The 22,628-nt window shown below is 36.8% G+C and overlaps 1 protein-coding gene across 1 annotated transcript; it reads right to left on the bottom strand.

The window, feature by feature from the left end:
- Positions 1–17,774: 17,774 nt before the first annotated feature.
- Positions 17,775–18,107, bottom strand: LOC138158440 (biogenesis of lysosome-related organelles complex 1 subunit 2-like). The gene has a single exon (XM_069084538.1). The coding sequence runs from the start codon at positions 18,090–18,092 to the stop codon at positions 17,775–17,777; it is 318 nt and encodes a 105-aa protein (XP_068940639.1). The 5' UTR covers positions 18,093–18,107.
- Between the last annotated feature and the right edge of the window lie 4,521 nt (positions 18,108–22,628).

The following is a 22,628-nucleotide window of genomic DNA, read 5'->3' as shown; positions in this document are numbered from 1 at the left end:
AAGGTGAAGGACTATGAGTTCAATATGTTAGTAGTTGTGCTAGTTTGTGTAGTGGTTTAACTCTTTTTCTTCATTACAAGGAAGGGTTCAATGTATGTGGGTAGTGGGGGATGGGGAAGGAAATTGGAAATGATTTCTCAAAACAAAAGGTACCAATATAACTTTTGAAATCTCCCAAACATACTAAAAGTAGAGCTACAATAATGGTGGAGTTAATCTTAAAGCCATTCTTTTAATCTTGAAAGATTCTTTCTTATTTTGATTCCTAGTCAAACACAGCCCATTTTCTTAAAAATGCACCAAAGACTATATTAGTCTTGAGTAAACTGAGAAATGATGAGTTGGCTGCCCTGGGCACCCTCCTTAAATGGAGGCTATGGGAGAAGCTCTCTGATGTCTATTCTTCACCCTCCCTAATCAGAGTTAGGAAGGAATCCCTGGGGTAGGAGGTAGGGAACATGTGATCTAGAAAGGTGCTGGATTTCTGGAGACCATAGAGAAGTCCAAGAGAACAGATGAGAGGGAAATGAACAAGTGATCCCATTCTATCATATTTTCACCATTAGATTGATTGCCCCTTCTATCATCCCTATACACTCATCTTCAATCTCTTTTTTTTTGATCCACCCAGAGGATCTTTTTTATTTTTTTATTAATTTGTTTGTTTACTTTTAATTTACAAGATTCAATTCCACAATTCCTTGAGTTTCAGATTTTGTCCCACTCTCTCCTCTCCCCTCCCCCCATGGTGGCATACAATCCAGTATAGGATCTGAAAACACCTTCACATTAGACATTAGTCAGATTATAAAGACAGATTGCATCAGATGGAATGAAAAATGGGAAAGAGGAAACAAAACCAAATAAGAAAAAGAAAAGATCAGATGGTTTGCTTCAATCTGGATTGAAACTCAATTCTTTCTAGCTCTTTCTCTGGATGTAGACATCTCTCTCCATCAAGAGTGTTTTGGGATTGACATATCATTGCATTGCTGAGAAGAGCCCAGTCTATTAAAGTTGGTCATCACACATATGTTGTGTCTGTAATTGTGTACAAATTTCTCCTGGCTCTACTCCTCTCACTCAGCATCAGTTCATATAAGCCTCTCCGGGTAAATATGAAGTCCATCAGCTCCCCGTTTCTTATAGCACAATAGTATTCCATTACATGCACATACCACAAATTGTTCAGCCATTCCCCAATTGATGGGCACCTCCTTTATTTCCAATTCTTTGCCACCACAAAAAGAGCTGCTATAAATATTTTTGTACATATTGGTCTTCCTCCCACTTCCATGATCTCTTTGGGATATAACCCTAGAAGTTGTATTGCTGGGTCAAAGGGTATGAAATTATTTATAGCCCTTTGGGCATAATTCCAGATTGTTCTCGAGAAAGGTTGGATCAGTTCACAACTCCACCTGTAACGCATTAGTGTTCCACTTTGCCCACATCCTCTCCAGCATTTGTCATTTTTCTGATTTGTCATCTTAGCCAGTCTGACTGGTGAGATGTGGTACCTCAGAGTTGCTTTGATTTGCATTTCTCTAATCAATAGTGATTTGGAACATTTCTTCATATGCTTATAGATATTTTTAATTTTTTTCTCTGAAAACTGCCTGTTCACATCCTTTGACCATTTATCAATTGAGGAATGACTTGTATTCTTATAGATTTAACTCAGTTTTCTGCATATTTTAGAAATGAGTCCTTTATCAGAGACTTAGGTTGTAAATATTCTTTCCCAATTTCTTGCCTCCCTCTTAATTTTGGTTATATTGTCTTTGTTTGTACAGAAGGTTTTCAATTTAATGCAATCAACATTATCCATTTTGCATTTTATAATGCTCTCTAATTCTTGTTTAATCATAAAGTCTTTCCCTCTCCACAAATCTGACAGGTAAGCTATTCCTTGCTTTCTGAGATTACTTATAGTATCAAACTTTATACCTAGATCATGCACCCATTTAGACTTGATTTTGGTATATGGTGTTAGATAATGGTGTATGCCCAGTTCCTGCCATACAATATTCCAGTTTTCCCAGCAGTTTTTGTCAAATAGTGTGTTCTTATCTCCAAAACTGGGGTCTTTGCGTTTATCAAACTATACTAGATTACTATAGTCATTGATTGCTGAGTCTCGTGCGCCCAATCTATTCCATTGATCCACTACTCTATTCCTCAGCCAGTACTAAGTAGTTTTGATGACTACTGCTTTATAATACAGATTGAAATCTGGTATAGCTAGTTTACCTTCCCTAGCATTTCTTTTCATTAATTCCCTTGATATTCTGGACCGTTTGTTCTTCCCAATTAATTTTGTTATGATTTTTTCTAGCTCTAAAGTAGTTTTTTGGTAAATTGATTGGTATGGCACTAAAAATATAATTTAATTTGGGTAAAATTGTCATTTTATTATGTTAGCTTGACCCAGCCACAAGCAATTGATATTTTTCCAATTAGTTAGATCTGACTTTATTTGTGTGAAAAGTGTTTGGTAGTTGCGGTCATATAGGTCCTGGGTTTGTTTTGCCAGGTAGATACCCAACTATTTTATAATGTCTACAGTAACTTTAAATGGGATTTCTCTTTCTATCTCTTTCTGTTGAATTTCATTAGAAATATACAAGAATGCCAAGGATTTATGTGGGTTTATTTTATATCCTGCAATTTTGCCAAATTTATTTATTGTCTCAAGTACCTTTTTACTTGATTCTTTAGGATTCTTTAAGTATGTTATCATATCATCTGCAAAGAGTGATAGCTTGGTCTCTTTTTTGCCTAACTTGATTCCTTTGATTTCTTTTTCTTCTCTATTTGCTACTACTAACATTTCTAGTACCAGATTGAATAAGAGGGGTGATAGTGGATTGTAATGGGAATGTAAATTTTTAAGATCTTCCCTGCCCCTAGGCTAAAGTGCACCTGGAGCCTAGGGTGGGAGGCTTGTTTTTCAGTAGATACTTTTTGATTGGCCAGTGGGTCCAGAAGATGAACATTCTCTGATCCAGGAGAAGGCTATATAAACCCTGATTTGAGGCTTTGTTTTGGGGCTCACTTTGAGAAGTGTTCTGTGATTTGATCAGATGAGACTCTGGGAAGCCATTGTTGAGAGCCCCCCCTCAGCTTTGAAAAACCCAGATGTTGATTTGGTATGGATGTAATGGTTGCACAGTTTGGAAACCTGTCTACTTGATCTGTTTCTCTGTCTTGATAATTCTGTCTGTATACTCTGAAGTTTGGGATGCTGACCTTTTTCCCCTGAACTAGGTAAAAGATACATATTTGACTGATTAAAGTAAGCTTGTTAACCCATTTTGAGTTGCTTTCCTTTATCAAAGCAGATCCAGTAACCTGTGTTGGCAGCCACCCTGGGGATTCTGGGGTGCTTGCTGCTACATGGACACCGTTGTTTCACCCCTAATCTTATTGGAAATGCTTCCAGCTTATCCCCATTACATATAACACTTGCTGATGGTTTTAAATAGATGCTACCTATTATTTTAAGGAAGGCTCCATTAATTCTTATACTTCCTAGTGTTTTTAATAGGAATGGATGTTGTATTTTGTCAAAAGCCTTTTCTGCATCTATTGAGATAATCATGTGGTTTCTGCTAGTTTTATTGTTGATATCATCAATTATATTGATGGTTTTCCTAATATGAAACCATCCTTACATTCCTGGAATAAATCCTACCTGATCAAAATGTATTATTCTAAAGATAAGTTGCTATAGTCTTTTAGCTAATATTTTATTTAAAATTTTTGCATCTATATTCATGAGGGAAATTGGTCTATAATTTTCTTTCTCTGATTTATCTCTTCCTGGTTTAGGTTTCAGTACCACATTTGTGTCATAAAAAGAATTTGGTAGGACTCCTTCTTCACTAATTTTCCCAAATAGTTTGTAGCATATTAGAATCAATTGTTCTTTAAATGTTTGATAGAGTTCACTAGTAAATCCATCTGGTCCTGGAGATTTTTTTCCTAGGGAGTTCATTGATGGCTTGTTCAATTTCTTTTTCTGAGATGGGCTTATTTAAGTAATTTACTTCTACTTCACTTAATCTGGGCAACTTGTATTTTTGTAAATATTCATCCATTTCCCCAAGATTGTCAAATTTATGTGCATATAATTGGGAAAAATAATTCCTTATTATTGTTTTGATTTCCTCTTCATTGGAGGTAGATTCACCCTTTTCATTTTTGATACTCATAATTTGGTTTTCTTCTTTATATTTTTATCATATTGACTAAGGGTCTATCAATTTTATCGTTTTATTTTTCATAAAACCAGCTCTTAGTTTTACTTATTAATTCAATAGTTTTCTTAATTTCAGTTTTATTAATCTCTCCTTTGGTTTTCAATATTTCTAATTTATTATTTGTTTGGGGATTTTGAATTTGTTCTTTTTCTAGGTTTTTCAATTGCATGCCCAATTTGTTGACCTCCTTTTTCTCTAATTTAATTATGTATGCATGATTAGAACTAAGAACTGTCTTTAATGCATCCCACAGATTTTGGTATGTTGTCTCATTTTTATCATTCTCTTGAATGAAATTACTGATTGTTTCTATAATTTCTTGTTTGACCCTCTCATTCTTTAGGATTAAGTTGTTTAATTTCCAATTAGTTTTTAATCTATCTTTCATGGCTCTTTATTGCATATAATTTTTATTGCATCATGATCTCAGAAGGATGCATTTAATATTTCTGCCTTTCTGCACTGAATTGTAAGGTTTTTATGCCCTAGAATATTGTCAATTTTTTGAGTATGTGCCATAAACTGCTGAGAAGAGAATATATTCCTTTTAATCCCCATTCAGTTTTCTCCAGAGATCTATCATTTCTAGCCTCTCTAAAATTCTATTCGCCACCTTAACTTCTTTCTTGATTATTTTGAGATTAGATTTATCAAGTCCAGATAGAGGGAGATTAAGGTCTCCCACTAGTATAGTTTTGCTATTTCTATTTCTTCCTCTAATTCCCTTAACTTCTCCTCTAGGAATTTGGACACTATACAAGTTGGTGCATGTATGTTAAGTAATGGTATTGCTTCATTCTTGATGGTGACTTTTAGCAGGATATAGTTTCCTTCCTTATCTCTTTTAATTAAATCTATTTTTGCTTTATCTGAGAAAAGGATTTCTACCCCTGCTTTTTTTTTTACTTTAGCTGAGGCATATCATCTTCAATCTCTTATTGTGTCCAGGATGTTTCCCTTCTGCCTCACATCACTCCCATATATCTCCATCCTCAGAACAACCTTCACTTGATTCATCTATCCCTGATACCTATCATGTTACAATCATCTTACGTCTTTTGTCTCTTCTCTGGCTAAATTCTTGTTCAGAAAGCTATCTTCAATTCTTTCCCCATATTCTTTCTTCTCATTTCCTTCTTAACACTGTATTCTGATTTTTGATCTCATAATTCAACTGAAATTATCAGTGATCTCAATTATTAAATCAAATGGCAAGTTCTCATCCTTCTTGGCTTCTCTTCAGCTTTTGACACGATCACATCTCAACAAAAGTCCAACCTTCTGCAAGAATCATTTTTTTTCTGATCTTCCTTAATGCTAATTTGTTCCCTTTGTTGATATATATTCTTCTTGTTCATATTCTCTAATCATTTATCTTTTGGAGAATAGCTATTTTGATGTTTAATTATTTCAAACATCAAACATTTATCAAAGAAATTTGACACAAAGATTTTTTTTATATTCAACTACTTCCCTTATTATTTTAAGTGAATTTGTTTTGTCTGTTCAGAAACTTTTCATTTTCACACAATCAAAGATATGTTTTATCTTTTGTAATACCATTTATCCCTTGTGGTTTAGTATAACTCCTTCTCATAGCTGTGAGAGGCAGATTATCTGCTTCTCTATTTTGTTATAATATGGTCTTTAATATCCATTTAGAATGTATTGTGAAATGGCATAAGCTGTTGGTCAAGCCTAATTCCTGCCAGACTGCTTTCCAGGTTTCTCAGAAAGTTTTTATAAAATAGGGGACCTTTTTTGTAGATAATTTATGTTTCATTTTATCAAACAATTTGTGATTGAGTTTCACTATTTCTTATTCTCCCTTGTGTAGTCTGTTCCATTGATTTATCTCTTTGTTTTGTAACCAATACTTGATAATTTTCATCATTGCTGCTTTAAAGTATAACTTGCAGTTTGGTACTATTATTCTATTTTCATTATTTCATTTGATAGCATAGTTCTTTAATTTTTAAATGAATTTTATTTTTATCAAGTTTCATAAAGTATCCCATTGATAACTTTATTAGTATATAAAAATGTACATTAACTTAATAGTATTGTCACTTTTATTACATTGGCATGTCCCAGGCATGAGCAATGAAAATTCTGCCAGTTATTTAAGCACTTCTTACTGTTGTTAAATAGTACATTTTACAAATTTTAAAAAATATTTTTGGTGCTTTGTTAATCTGATCTCCAGATTCTTTATGCATTTTATGGTTATATGGAATAAAGCTTCTACTTTCTATTATGGCCACTTGAATTTTCTTATAATAAAAAAGCAATAAAAATATTGAGGCTTATTTTTAGCCAGCAATTTTGCTAAATGTATTGTCTCAATTAGTATTTTTGATGATTCTCTAGCATTTTCCAAGTATACATTTGTATTATCAGCAAATAAGTATCTTATTTACTCTTTACCTATCTTTATGCTTTTAATTTCCTTCTCTTATCTTATTGCTGTTATTTGAATTTCCATAAATATATAAAATATAGTGGGAAGAGTATGTTGAGTCCCAGGTATTTTATCCATTTTTTGGTTATTTGGGATGGAATTTTCCTTTTTTTTTCTCATTTATTGTGATTTGTTATTACTACATACAATGCTGTTAATTTTTGAGGATTTGATGGCTTATAATTTTGTTAATGCTATAGTCTCGTATAGTATTTTTGCAGATTCCCTAAAATTTTCCAGGTAAATCATCATACCACCAACAAATAGATTATCTACTCTTTATCTCTTTTTATGCCTTTCATTTCTTTCTATGTCTTACTACTGTTGCTAGCATTTTTGGAATTATTGCAAATAATAGAGTGGAGACTAGACATCCTAACTTCACTAAAACATTTACTGAAAAAGACTCAAATATTTTTCCATTGTCCATGATACTTGCTTTTATTTTTATTTATTTTTGCTTTTTGGAGGGCAATTGGGGTTAAGTGACTTGTCCAAGGTCACATGGCTATTTTCTGTGTTGTGTCTGAGGCCAGATCTGAACCCAGGTCCTCCTGACTCCAGGGCCAGTGCTCTATTCACTGCAGCACCTGGCCTCCCCCATGATACTTGATGTTAGATGCTTTTAAAATCATATTAAAAACATTTATCTTTTCATATACTTTGGAAGATTTGTATTATGAAAGAATTCTGTACTTTGTCAGAGACTTTTTCTGCTTCAATTAAAATCATTATGTGGTCTTGGATTTTTGTTTAAATAGGATTGATTCTATTGATTATATTCCTAATGTTGAACCATCCTTGAATACCTGATATAAATACAACTTGGCAATAATGAATGATTTCTTGGATAAATTACTATAACTAGTTTGATAAGATTTTGTTTAAAATTTTTCAATCAATGTTCATTCCCTTCTGTGTTTTATTTTTCCTTGGGTTTGGTATTTGAACTCTGCCTCAGAAAAAGGATTCTGGTAGTGTCTTTTCTTTTTAAATTTTAGAGACTGATTTGTACAGCATGAGTGATAATTTTTCTTTAAAACTTTGATAGAATTCTCCTATGAAGCCCTTAGAGCCAGGAGATTTTTTCTTTAGTAGTTCCTTTACAACTAATCCTATTTTTTGTTCTTAAATTTAGTTATTTAAAAGCTCTATTTGCTTTTCCTTAAGTATGGATATTTTACATTTTGAATATAATCCTCTTTTTCTTTTGTATTTTTGTTTTGCTTGCATATAACTGTGTATAATATGTTCTTATTATTTTTATTTCTTGTTTTGTCATAATTTTATTTTGCTTATTTGCTGTTTTGTTTTATTTTCTGCCCTCTTTTAAAACATATTAGCCCAAAAGTTTACCAATTTTATTAGGCTCTTCAAAGAAACAGCTATTAGCTTTATAATTTCTGATTTTTATTTCCACTTTAATTTTTCTCCTCTAATTTTTAATATCTTTTCCTTGTGTTTACTTTATGGTTTTTATATTTTAGTGTCTAATAAATACATGTGTAGATAATTAATCCAATATTTTCTCCTTTTTGCTAATTTATATTTGTAGGAATATAGATTTTTTTCCCATGAGGACAGCTTTAGCTGCATCCAAGAAATTTGGTAATTCATTTTATTGTTCTTATTTTCTTTCACATACTTATTATTACTAAGAATTTTGCTTTGACCTACTCATTATTTTGAAATTCATTATTAAGTTTTCATTTAGCTCTGTTTATTTTGTTTTTGTTCCCTAAACTAATATCTTATTTTTTAATTATGGTCTGTAAAGAATGCATTTACTACTTCTGCCCTTTGAAATTTGTTTGAAATATCTATATGGTATTTTTTTCTTGGTAAAACTTCCATGTGGTGTTGAGAAATACATGTATTCTTTTGTATTCTTACTTGAATGATATAATCTGTCTTTAAATTCTACTTTTGCCAGCAATTTGTATAGTTCTGTGCTTTACATTTTTTTCTCTTTCTCTTTGACTTATCCAGAACTGAGAGAGTGAAATTCAAATTTCATGTTACTATCATGTCATTGTCCATGTATTTTTCTAGTTCAGTTAGTGTTAATTTTCGTGCTAAGGCATTTTAAGCTTATGCTTTTAATAATGATATTGGTTTGTTGTGTTTAATTCCTTTCACCATAATTTAGTTTCCTTGTTTATCTCTTTTAATGTTTTAAGAGTTTGATTTTGCTTTGCCTTGGCTTCACTCGATGCATAGTAAAGATTTTTTTTTTCCAGTTCCTCATTTTTATTCTGGGTATTATTTTAAATATGCTTCTTATAAATAACAGGTTGCAAGGCTTTTTATTCCTATCTGTTTTTCCTTCTTTTTCATGTTACTGAATTAATTAGTCCATACACGTTTAAAGTTATAAGAATTAGGTTTATATATTCCTCCATTTATCTATATTAGCATTTCCCCCAAGTTATGTATTTCTCCTCTTTCACTATAAACATGGTACTGTCGGGTATGTTAGCTTTATCTTTTTTTAGATTGTCTTATTCTCACTGGCTTTCTTCCCCTCACCTTCAAGCCCCCTCCCATTTATTATTTCTTTCTCTAGTTTTGGTTATTGTTCCTTTTTCTCCCTTGATTTTTATCTGTGCATTCATTCCCTGCTTCGTTTTTTTCTCTGTGAAATATTAAAGTAGAATCCCTTGTTCTCCTTTCTTTCAATTTCTTTTGTTCATTAATTTTCAAAAGTTCATCTTCCTTGTTTTTTTTTTCTAGAAGGGATTCCTTTCTCTTGTTCCCTTCATTATTTATCTTGCCAATCTATTGTAGGCTTTTCTTCATTGGTACATGATCTTCATACTTACTTATTCTTTTATTTTCTCCTTTATTCATGGAATTTTAATTTTGAGGTCTTTATTTTGGGTACTCTTTTCTAAAGAGTTTCTGTTATTGCCTTGGATGATTTTCCTCTAGCCTCATTTTTTTTAAAATTTTGTGTCTCACTCTTACAAAAATGCCACTTCCTACAATCAATGGAGAGATTGCCTCATGGAAGGATTCTTTTTATATTCCTGATTGTGTAGTTCATTATTCCTTTATTTTTTTACTTTAAACTTAAATTCATAAAGACAAAAAAGAGAACATCTCCATGTATTCAGCATAACCAAAAAAGAAGATTGAATATAAAACCATAAATTTCCATTTCACATTGTTTAAATTTTTTAAAACTATGTACCAAGTACTATATATTGTTTTCAAAGCTACCCTGCTTTTCTGCGCTTCCTTCTAAGTTTTCTTTCCTTTTCTGCACTATACATTTTATTTTTTCTCCATCCCTTGCCACCCTGGTCTAGAGGAGAATGCCATTAGACATAAATATGTAAATATGTAAACACAAACTATATATACTTCTATTTATCAGTTCTTTCTCTAGATATGGATGGCATCTTACAGGTCCTTTGTAGTTGATTTGAGTATTTATAATATTCCTTAACCTTTGTTTTTATTCTTGCTGTTATGAAAAGAATATATTAAAAAAAAGTTACATCAAGGGAGTAGTCATGGGTCAATTACCATATAATGTAATGAAAATAAAGAAGAGGATCTAAACCCCAAAAGTGCAACTACCTGTTACCATTGACTTCAGCTAATGGAAATAAGTCTTAAAGGGATGGATAGTTAGTTAATGGCAATGAAGTCAATCCTACAGAGATGATGATATCAGGTAAAAAAGACTCATCAAAAGATAAAATAATTTCTGTCATAGTGGTCTTCACATCTGTAAATGGGTGTGTGTGTGGTGCTTACACAAGACCAAATTTGTTCATACCCAAGTGGGACACACAAGCTGGTGGTTTTGCAGCTCCAAAGTTTGCTTAGAGTCCTCACAAAGTGCTTTTTAGCATAGTAAATATTTAATAAATATTTGTTCATTGACTGGGTGACACCAAAGTTAGCTTGGATATAATGATTTATTCTTAGAGCAGATAGTCATTGGCTCTGGTCATCATTCTGCTCAGGACATGATTATACCAGAAAAGTGGGTTAAAAAAACAAACAAACTAGTTTTGGAATCAAGAACACTGAGGCCAGGGGGCGGAGCCAAGATGGCAGAGTAGAAGCACGACCTTCCCGCAGCTCCAGCTCCCAACCTCTCCAATCCATGTAAAAAGGGGACTCTAAACAAACTTTGGGGCTGCAGAACCCACAAAATGACACAGAGAAGCTAACCTCCCGCTGAGGACTGCCCGGCAGGCTGGCAGGAATCCAGCACAGTGCTTTGGGAGCCAAGCCCAGCCCCACAGGAGTCTTTAGCCCCAGGGCGCGCCTGACTAGCCCCTGGCCAGAGGGACTCCAGATCAGCAGCAGCTGTGGCCTTTCCAGAATTATCAACACATAGACACAAAGGACAAAGTGAGAGGTCAGTACAGTCTGGACTTTGGGACCAATAAGTGGGAATGCATGGCTTTTACCCCCAGGGCGAAAAGCTGCTGAGATGCCGGCACAGCCAGCCAGCGCAAGGTGGAGGTTTCAGCTCTTGGCATGCAGAGTGTAGGGGGACCAAGCCCAGTCTGAGGGGTAATCGCTCTTGCTTTAACCTGCTTGGATCTGGATTGCAGTGTAGGGTGGAGGTTCTGGGGTGTGTGTCCAGCTTGCCAGAGCATTTGGAAACCTCTGAGAGGGCACTCATCTAATACCTCCAGCAGCTGAGAAAACCCCAGCGTTTGGGACAAAAGCACCCCTGTCTGGTGGCAGAGTCCTACTGTGGCAAAAAGCCCCAAAGTCAAATCATTGAGTGGCAAAATGAGCATGCAAAGGAAACAAAGCAGACAGAAGATTCCAACAATACACTCCTATTTTGGGGACAAAAAGGAGCAAAGCATGGAACAGGAGGAAAGCAGTGAAGTCAGAACTCCTGCACCAAAAGGTTCAAAGGAAAATAAAAGCTGGTTACAGGCCATAGAGGACCTTAAGAAGCAGGTAAGAGAAGTGCAAGAAAAATTGGGAAGAGAAATGAGAACAATGTAAGAAAATTATGAAATGAGAGTCAACAGCCTAACTGAGGAAAATACCATGTTTCCCCGATAATAAGACACTGTCTTATTATTTTTTTGGACAGATAAACACCAAAGGGCTTATTTTCAGGGGAGGGCTTATTTTAATGAACATTGACAGCAATTTTAATAAACAGGTAAATGTGAACAAAAAAATGTACCTTTATTCAATAAGCAAATCACTGGGGAAGAACAGGATGACACGCTCACTGCTGCAGCTCTGAGCGCGGCATGCGTTTCCCGGGGGGGGGGAAATGATGCATACAGAGGGTACTGTAATGTAGCACAGGGGATCACCTTCACTACAGTAGCAATCTCAATAGGGCTTATTTTGGGGTGAGGGCTTATTTTAGAGGAATCTTACACAGTAAGGGGAGGGCTTATTTTCGGGATAGGTCTTATTATTGCTGAAACACGGTAATACCTTAAAAAACAGACTGACTCAAATGGCAAAGGACGCCCAAAAAGGCAATGAGGAGAAGAATGCCTTAAAAAGCCAAATTTGCCTGATAGAAAAAGAATCTCAAAAACTCAATGAGGAGAATCATTGCTTCAGAATTAGATTGGAGCAAAGGGAAGCTAATGACTTTATGAGAAATCAAGATGCTGTTAAACAGATCCAAACAAATGCAAGAATAGAAGGCAATGTGAAATATCTCATGGGAAAAACCACTGACCTGGAAAATAGATCCAGGAGGGATAATTTAAAAATTATTGGACTGCCTGAAAGCCATGACCAAAGTAAGAACCTAGAAATCATCCTCCAGGAAGTTCTCAAAGAAAACTGCCCTGATGTTTTAGTACCAGAGGGCAAAATAGAGGTTGAAAGAATCCACCGATCACCTCCTGAAAAAGATCCCAAAAAGAAAACTCCTAGGAATATTATAGCCAGGTTCTGGAATTCCCAGATTAAGGAGAGAATATTACAAGCAGCCAGGAAGAAATTGAATATTGTGGAAACACAATCAGGATAACCCAGAATCTGGCAGCTTCTACAGTGAGGGATCGAAGGGCTTGGAATATGATATTCCGAAGCGCAAAGGAGCTGGGATTAAAGCCAAGAGTCACCTACCCAGCAAAACTGAGTATCATGTTTCAGGGGAAAATATGGTCATTCAGTGGAATAGAGGACTTTCAAGCATTCTTGCTGAAAAAACCAGAATTGAATAGAAAATTTGACATTCAGGTACAAGAAGCAAGAGAAGCATGAGAAGGTGAACAGGGAAAAGGAATCATAAGGAACTTATCAAAGTTGAACTATTAACATTCCTACTTGGAAAAACAATAATTGTAACTTATGAAACTTTTCTCAGTAGTTGAAGGGATTAGAAATATATATATATATATATTTTTTTTTTCTATATATGAGGGTATATGGGCATATTAATACATATGTGAATATGTGTATATATGTTTACAGGTATATATAGATAGAGGGCACAGGTCCAATTTATCAGGAAGGAATGATACTTAAAAAGTGAAATTAAGAGGTGAGAGGAATATAATGAGAGGAGATGGGGAGAGACAGATTGGGGTAAACTATCTCATATAGAAGAGGCAAGGGAAAATGGTTACAATGGAGGGGAAGAATAGGAAGGCAAAAGGAAATGGGTCAACCTTATTCCCATTGAATTTGGCTTGAGGAGGGAGTTAAATACACACTAAATAGGGTATCTCACCCTCCAGGAGAATGGGGGGAAGGGTATGAGAAGGGGAATGATAGAAGGGAGGGTAGGCTGGGGGGGAGGGAGGTTGGAAGCACCCATTTTTAAAATAGATGGGATCAAAGTGGAGAGTAGAGCAGTTGGAAGGTGCGATGGGAGGGAGGGAAGTGTAATCAGTCTTTTCCAATGTATCTACTGTGTTATTGTTTTGCATTAGCCACACATGTGCAACCTATACTGAAATGCGTATCTTCCCAGTAGGGGTGGGTGACAGGGAAGGGGGGGAATGAATCTGGAATTGAAAGTTTTGAAATTAAATATTCAAATATGTGTGTACATATATGTATATGTGTGTGTATATATATGTTTATGTATATATATATATATATATACACTATAATTAATACCATCTTACATGTAATTGGGAAATGGGATGTGCAGGCATTGAGGCATAGAGATCCACTGGAAAAGTGGAAAGGGTTATGGGGGAAAATGTGGGAGAGAACAGATTGGAGGAGGGGATATCCTGTGGGACTGCTATTTTGGGGTGGTGGGTGGGGGAGAAATGGGGAGGAAATTTGTAACTCAAAATCTGGCGGAAACGGATGATGTAAATCAGAAGTTAATAAAGCATTAAAAAAAGAATTAACTAAAAAAAATAAATAAAATGATGAAAAAAATAAAATTAAAAAAAGAAACAACAACACCGAGGCCAGGTCCTACTATGGCCTATGCTGATTAGGTGATCCTTGGAAAGTTACTTAACCTTTCAGTGACCAAGAATATGCACTAACATCCTTTGATTAAGGGAGTTTCCTCAACCCAGAATTCCCTACACTAATGAAATAAGAGTTCTAGAAAAAAATCCATTACCTATCATTTATCATCCATCTTTCTATTTTTATAATTTCTATTATCTATCTATCATATAAGAACTTAGATTGCAAAAATTAGCATGCAAATCCAAAATTCTTTCAAGTTATACCTTAAAAAAATCCTGTGGAAGCATTTTAATGTCAATTTGCCTGACATCATTGAATGGGTTAAACAGAGAGAAACAATCAGGGAGAAAAAAAAATTCAAGTCATCATGCAATTATTAAATGAATTAAAATGGTAATTCTCATGCCATTAGTCTGAATTTAGTAAAGCTTAGAAAATTCCATTCGAACATTCTGCATGAAATAGCAATTTTGAGTTAAAAAATTCTCTGAGCAGTTAATGGTTCTGCTATCAGTCTGATTTAGTAAAGGTTCAGAGCTCTTGTGAGCTAAACTTTCTTGGGAAGTCATTTTCATACCATCAGCTTTAGTCTGTGCCATTAAGATCATTTTTCCTTGATAAAGTGAATTTTTGTGTTATTGTTCTGGGTTTTGGGGGAAAAAGTATAATTTTTTTTCATGGGATAAAAGTAAGATTAAATTCAAAATCCCTGCATTATATTTTCAGATCATCAGTCTATGCTAAAGGAAAGATAGATTTTTTTCCCAAGGAAAGTCAATGAACTCCAGGTTATTAAACCATTGCCCTGGGAGAGTGTCTTGTTCTTGAGAGTCATTTATGTGGAACTCAAATTGCAAAGTATGTTTAACATTTATGAATGACAGTGAAATCTACTGTGGGCCCTAATTTTGAAAGGCCATAATGACCTTGATCTTGCCTTTTCATAATGGACAACAGAACCAGTGACAGACAGGGCTGTGATGATTTGTTAGGATCACACCTCATGTCAAGGATCAGAAGGCCCCAGTGCCATCGCTCACATTGACCAAACCTCATGTCAAGGATAAGAAGGCCCCAGTGCCATGGCACATCTGCCCCCAGTGCATTGGATTAGCCAGATATCATCCTATTCTCTTGGAGCCATATGATTCTCTAGAGTTATAAGCAATTCCATTAGTTTCTTTTCCTGGTTAATATTGTTTGGAGTGTGCCCAGACCCAGAATATTATCAAGCTTCTCCAGTGAGGGGGAAGGGAAAGGAATAGACATTTATATAGCATTTACTATGTGCTAGGTATTTTGCTAATCCCTTTTTACAGGTATTATCTTACTGAGCTTCACTACAACTTTATAAGACTCATGCTCTTATTTTCTCTATTTTATAGTTAAGGAAAGTGAGACAAACAGATTTAAGTGACTTGTCCTGGGTCACACATAGCTAGTAAAAATCTGAGGTTAGATTTGAACTGATGTTTTTTCTGACTCCTGGCCCAGCACTCCACCCATTTTAACATAAGCTGCCTCTCAATGAGATCCGTGGTCATTTAAAACAGATTGATCCAATAATCTACATAGAGGAAAAGAAATCAAATAAAGTATGCGTATTGCCTATGTTAGACTATAACATGTAGTTGGGTGAGCTATCCATTGACTTAGTAAGCATCTTATAAATGCCTGTTGGCTTGACTTGATTTGATCAACAGACTATGTGCCAAACAGTGAGTTGAGTATTTAGAAGATAAAGGCAAACACATTCATTCTTCTCAAGGAACATATATTTTAGTGTGAGAGATAACTTGCAAACAATGATATACATATCAATATACACAGTGTAAATTGGATGCAATCTAAAAGGGAAAGCATGGGGTAGAGGTGGGGAGTCATTCTTAAGTATTGAAGGAAACCAGAAAGCAAAGACCAGCAGGAAGAAGAATTCTAGGCATGAGGGCAAACTAATGAAAAGAACTGAAGTTAAGAAATGGAGGGTCATGTGTAGAGAACAGCAAGAAAATTTCCCAAAAATGAACAATGAGCCAGGCCTTAAACCCAATGGAAGGAACAGTATAATCAGGATTGAATTAGGGAATTGGGAAGCATCTTCAGTGATCTCACAGTGTTTCCTTTCACAAATCCTCATTTTAAAAATGTTCCATTCTTGGGGTGGCTAGGTGGCACAGTGAATGGCCCTGGAGTCAGGAGGACCTGAGTTCAAATCCAGTCTCAGACAGACACTTAACACTTACTAGCCATGTGACCTCAGGCAAGTCACGTAACCCCAATTGCCCTGCCCTTCCCCCTCCACAAAGCAAAAAAAAAAATGTCCCTTTCTCCACGTGATGCTATGAGACTTTTAAAAATGGAATACAGTTATCCTTTTCACATCATGACTTTCCCCATCACGGTTTCAATATATCATGAGTCAGAATATGAAGTTGAATGGGAATTTTGTGGAGATTTCACAGAAGCTGCAGATGACGAGAGACCAGTAGATGACACAGAGCCTATGACCAAATTCCTAACCCAAATTTTGCAATAAGGTACTGTAAACACCCCCTAAAAGAAAAGAAAAATTAATTCAGAATTCTTCTTTGGTGTGAAAGGAAGGCCAGAAATCTTCCACACATTTCCATATCTCAGGGGCACTGTTTCCCTAATGCCCTCAATGTACAAAGAATATTTGTGTTATAATTTCTAAAGAATCGTGATTATGAGTGACCCAAAGGGCAAGAAAGAGATGCATAGTGAGTGTAAGAATACTGTACCATATTACTAACAATGACTTACACACAAGTGTTTGCAATGGTGCCACCTAAGAAATTTATGATCACAAGAGGAGGGGAATGAACCATGTCATGGTGCACAAGATAACAGTGATGCACTGGTAACTTGTGGAGTGTTTGAAAAGAATTTGAAGAAGGCCATAAGTGTGTGTAGTGGAGCCTTTTGGGAAGATTTGTGGGAGAATGTGGGCTAAGATTCCTATGGAATAAGAAGGAATATGGGTGATGATCTGCATTTTGAGAGATGGTTCTCAGATCAGTGATATCATGCAGCCACTGAGGTGTTCACATACTGTATTTCCCACTTTCTAGATTTTATCATATTGACAAACCTAGACAATGGGTACCTCCAGCAACTCATAGGCTAAACCTGGATGTCCCAGCTAGAAGAACCAAAGCAAAATGTTCTGCACTTAAGTCTAGCATTCGTTGTTGTTGAGTCAATTCACTCAAGTCCAAATCTTTAGAACTTGTTTTGGGTTTTCTTTTTTTTCATACGTTGGCATTTATTATTTAAGCTGAAGAACAGGTTATGAGGGGAGTGGGGCAAAGGAGGAGCCAGGGACCAGAGAGCCTCTCATCTGTGTCTGCTCCAAAGGGGGTTGTTCCTGATTTCTGAGCCTTGTTCCAGGGCACACAAGGAAGCACACGCTAAGATGAGGTTCCAGGGGTATGGGTTAAGGAAAACAGCGGGGGGAGAGGGGGTGGTGGTGGCCAGAGTTATACATCCAGCCAGAGGTGGGGGCTGGGATTCTCCTTAGGTCAGCAGCACCGCTTCCTTTTGGGAACTGAAGCCTAGCAATGAGTCCCATCCCACATATTTCTTATAAAACGTTCTTGTCATTTAAATCTTTGTGCTAAAGAATTCTTTCATCGCCTCTCTAACTTCTTGTACTTTGCTTCTAGTTTCTTTGAATATGCGTCCAACTTGTAAGCTGCCTGCTGGAGAGCAGCTACCTGCTCCTCAATTAAAGTGACCTGATCCAGATAAGGCTGAAGGGCGGCATATTTCTGGTTTAAGTCCTTTAGGTTTCTACTTATGTTTACTGCAATATCTTTCATTTCTAGATACTTCAAGCTAGTCAGTTTGTTCATATTTTCCAGAAGTTTATAATCTTCACTGGTGGCTGTCAGCTCACCCATCAGGTACGTGGCCATTTTGGAGAACATGTCCTGGCACAGCCCCATGATGTTTGCCTCGGTGGGCTCTGTGGCCTCCTCGGCTGTCTCGACCACAGCATCGTCTAAGCTGGGGAAGGGAGGAAGGAGAAAGGATAGGGAGGGGGAGGGGAAGAGGCACAGGGAAGGGAAAGGAGACAAGGAAGGGGGAAAAGGGGAAGGGTGAGCAATGGGAGAGGGAGATGAGGGGAAGGGGCGAGGAGGGGGCAGCAGATCCTATTTTGGGTTTTCTTGGCAAAGATATTGAAGTGTTTTGCTATTTCCTTCTCTAACTCATTTTTATATATGAGGAACTGATGCAAACAGGGTAAAAGTGACTTGCCTAGGGTCACACAGCTAGTAAGTGTCTGAGGTCAGATTTGAACTCAGATACTCTTGACTCCAGGGCCAGTGCTCTATCCACTGTACCACTTGCATAACCTCCTATATAAACATATAAATGAATGTATACATACACACACACACACATGCACGCACACACACACATATATTCCCTTCAACTATTCTCATACTGAGAAAAGTCTCCTGAGTTAAAATTATCATTTTTCCATGTAGGTATGTAAATAGTTCAGCTTTAATAAGTTCCTTATGATTACTTTTTCCTATTTACCTTCTCATGCTTCTCTTGATTCTTGTATTTGAGAGTCAAATTTTCTGTTCAGCTCTGGTTTTTTCATCAAGAATATTTGAAAGTGGCGGGGCAGGGCCAAGATGGCAGTGTAAAAGAAGGTAAACTCCCTGCACTCCCCCCATACCCACCTCATATACCTATAAAAATGACTCTAAACAAACTTTAGGGCTACAGAACCCACAATGTGACAGAAAGAAACAAATCTCCCACTGAAGACAGTCTGGCCAGTGGACAGGAAGGGCTCATCACAGCTCACTGGGAGCAGAGCCCAGCACCTAGTGAGCTTGTGGTTTTAGCCTCAGGGGTGCCCGACCAGCTGCAGCTAGAGGGATATGGTGAGAGTAGATCACCAGCAGCTATGGTGGTTTCAGAATTATAAACCCATAAATGCCAAACACAAAGTAAGAGGTCTGTGTAGACTTTGAGAACAGGGAGTCTGGGAGTGCGGTCCAGCCTCTGACCCGAGAGGGAGAAGCAGCTGAGGTGCAGCGACCACAGCCGCATGGCTGCTTCAGAGTTCCTGGCCTACAGATTGTGGAGGAACCAAGCAACCATTCTGAGGGGTAATTGCTCTTGCTTTAACCTGCTTTAATCTAGATTACTGTCTAGAGTGGAGGTCCTGGGGTGTGTGAGAAGTGAGCCAGAGAGTGTGGAGGTTTCAGAGAGGGTAGCCAACTAATAGCTCCAGCAGCTGGGAAAACCCCAGCAATATGGGACAAAGCTCTCTTCTACTGTGGCAAAAAGCTCAAAAGTCAAGTAACTGACTGGCAACAAGAGCCATCAAAGGAAGCAAAGCAAGCACACACTTTTGAAAAGGAACAGGGTCAAAGTAGAGAATAAAACAAATGGGGGGCTGGGATAGGATGGAGGAAAATATAGTCAGTCTTTCACAATATATCCACTATGGAAATATTTTGTGTAACTACACATGTATAGCCTATATTGAATTACTTATCTTCCCAGTAATGGTGGGTGATGAGGGAGAAAGGCAGAGAATCTAGAATTTAAAGTTTTGGAATCAAATGTTTAAAAAAAATAATATCATTATTATTTTTCATGCAACTAGGAAGTAAGATGTACAGGTGCTGAGCTATGGGGGTCCCTCTTGCCATTCTGGAAAGTTAGAGGGGGCATGGGGGAGAATATAGGAGAGAACAGATTGGAGGAGGGGGTATACAGTGGGATCACTGGTTTGAGGTGGTGGGTAGGGGAGGGATGGGGAGAATTTGTAACCCAAAATCTTGTGGAAATGAATGATGTAAACTAAAAATAAACATAAAACTTAAATTAAAAAAAGAATACTTGAATGTCCTCTATTTCATTGAATGACCATATTTTTCCCTGAAACATTATACTTAATTTTGCTGGGTAGGTAATTCTTGGTTTTAATCCTAGCTCCTTTGACCTCTAGGATATCTTATTCTAAGCCCTTCAACCCCTAATGTGAAAGCTTCTAGATCTTGTGTTATCCTGATTGTGTTTCCACAATACTCAAATTGTTTTTTCCTGGCTGCTTGTAATATTTTTTCCTCGATCTGGGAACTCTGGAATTTTGCTATGATATTCCTAAGACTTTTCTTTTTGGGATCTTTTCAAGAGGTGATTTGTGAATTCTTTCAATTTCTATTTTACCCTCTGGTTCTAAAATGTCAGGGTAATTTTCCTTGAGAATTTCTTGAAGCATGATTTCTATGCTCTTTTTTTGATCATGGCTTTCAAGTAGTTCAGTAATTTTTGAATTATCTCTCCTGGATCTATTTTCCAGGTCAGTGGTTTTCCCAATGAGATATTTCACATTGCCTTCTATTTTTTCCTTTGTTTGTATCATTTCGATTTCTCACAAAGTCATTAGCTTTCATTTGCTCCAATCTAATGTTGAAGGAGTTATTCTCTTCAGTGAGTTTTTGAAATTCCTTTTCCATCTGGCAAATTTGGCTTTTGAAAACCTTCTTCTCATTGGCTTTTTGGGCTTCTTTTGCCATTTGAGTCAGTCTGTTTTTTAAGGTGTTATGTTCTTCAGTGTATTTTGGGGTCTCCTTTAGCAGGCTGTTGTTTTGTTTTTCTTCATTTTCTTGCATTATTCTCATTTCTCCTCCCAATTTTTCTTCCACTTCTCTTACTTGATTTTCAAAATCCTTCTTGAGCTCCTCTATGGCCTGTAAGCAGTACATATTTTTCTTGGAAGCTTTGGATGCAGGAGTTTTGCCTTTTTGACTTCTTTTGCTTCCATGTTTTGATCCCTTTTTGTCCCCCAAAAAGGATTCTATGGTTTGTTTGTGCTTCCTCTGCTTGCTCATCTCTCCAGCCAATTACTTGATTTTTGAACTCTTTGCCATGGTAGAACTCTGCTTCCAAAGTGGATAACTTTGTCCCAAAATGCTGGGGCTTTTGCAAATGCTGTCAAATGTCTGAGGAGGGTGCCCTCTCTACAGCCACCACAAGGTCTAGCACACTGCCACTCACACTAGGACCACCACTAAAGACAGAGACCCAGATCCAAGCAGGTTAAAGCAAGAGAGATTACCCTCTGAATGCTCACTTGGTCCCCCTATGATCTGTAGGCCAGTAACTCTGAAGGCAGCCACATGACAGCTGTACCTCTACCACCTCTTTTCCTGGTGGCAGGGGCTGGACCACTCTCTTCTGTTACCTATTTTTAACAGAGTTCCCCACTAACCTTTTACTTTGCCTTTAGTGTATATGGCTTAAGAAGACTGGAAACTGCCAGAGCTGCTGGTGATTTACTCTCCTGAAGTCTTTTCTGGGCAGTCTAGGCTGCTGGTGGGGCCACCTCACTCCAGCCTGCATGGCTCATGCAGAACTGTGCTCAACTCCGAGCTTGATATGATAGACTCTTCCTGTGAGCCTACCAGGGTGCCTTCAGTGGGAGATTTGTTTTTCTCTGTTACTTTGTGGGCTTTATAGCTGTAAAATTTGTTTAGAGTCCTATTTTGCAGGTATTGGAGGTGGTTGGGGTGGGAGCTCATGGAGTTTCCTGCTTCTACTCCACCATCTTGGCTCCTCCAGTGACACAATATTTTTAAAACACTAAATCCAGTGTCTGACACAAAATAGATGCATAACAAATTCTTGTTTCCTTCTTTCTAGCTGTAGGATTGTTTCTATGCAGGATCCTTAAGAAAACTCCTCTCAAAATATTTGTCTTCCTTCCAAGCTTAGCTCAGGTATTGCACCTTCAAGGAAGTCTTCTCTGATCCCCTGAATTGATAATTTGAATGTGTTATATCCCTTTACACTTCCTTCCCTTCACACCTACAGAATGCCCTGGGATCATAGGATCATAGAACTTGAGATGGTAGGGACCGTAGCGTCCATATCATCCAAACCCCTCATTTTCCAGTTGAACATATTGAGGACTATGAAGAAAAAGTAAATTGGACAAGGTTACAGATCTAGCAAGCTCCTTGAGGGCAGGGATTGCTCCAACATATAGAACCATGCTGGAACTTAGACTAGAGACTTGACTTTGATTTCTTTCATGTAGAGGACTTTTGTGTGAGGAAATCACCTCTATTAATGCAGGTCAGTAGCTGATATCCAGCTTCATTTTGTAAAGAATCACCTAGAACACTGAAATCTTAGTGACTTGTTCAGGGTAACACAGTCAATGTATATCAGGAGTAGAACTGGAACATAGGTATTTTTGGCTTTAAGACTAGCACTTTTTTCACCCTGACATCCTGCCCTTCATGTAGTAGGATCTTATTAAAGATTGACTGATTTACCTTGAATTGAACTGAATTTGGGAACTATTATCTGAATCTTAGTCCCTTTAGTAGTGTCAAAGTTAAAGTGAGTCCTACCCTCAGGTAGCTGGAATTGAATTGCTGGGTACCCAGTACTTAACTTTGGACAGAAATCTGAGATGTTACTTAGTTTCACCCCAACCCTAT

The sequence above is a fragment of the Petaurus breviceps genome, unplaced genomic scaffold, assembly GCF_028583685.1.
Source record: "Petaurus breviceps papuanus isolate PSGF00001 unplaced genomic scaffold, PetGlider_PUasm1.0 174, whole genome shotgun sequence".
NCBI lineage: Eukaryota > Metazoa > Chordata > Mammalia > Diprotodontia > Petauridae > Petaurus > Petaurus breviceps.
The sequence above is the reverse complement of the archived record's forward strand: the minus strand, read 5'-3'. Positions and strand labels throughout refer to the sequence as shown.

Excerpts from the sequence above, each read along its gene's own strand:
- LOC138158440 (XM_069084538.1), bottom strand. The coding sequence starts at position 18,092 with ATGGGGCTGTGCCAGGACATGTTCTCCAAAATGGCCACGTACCTGATG.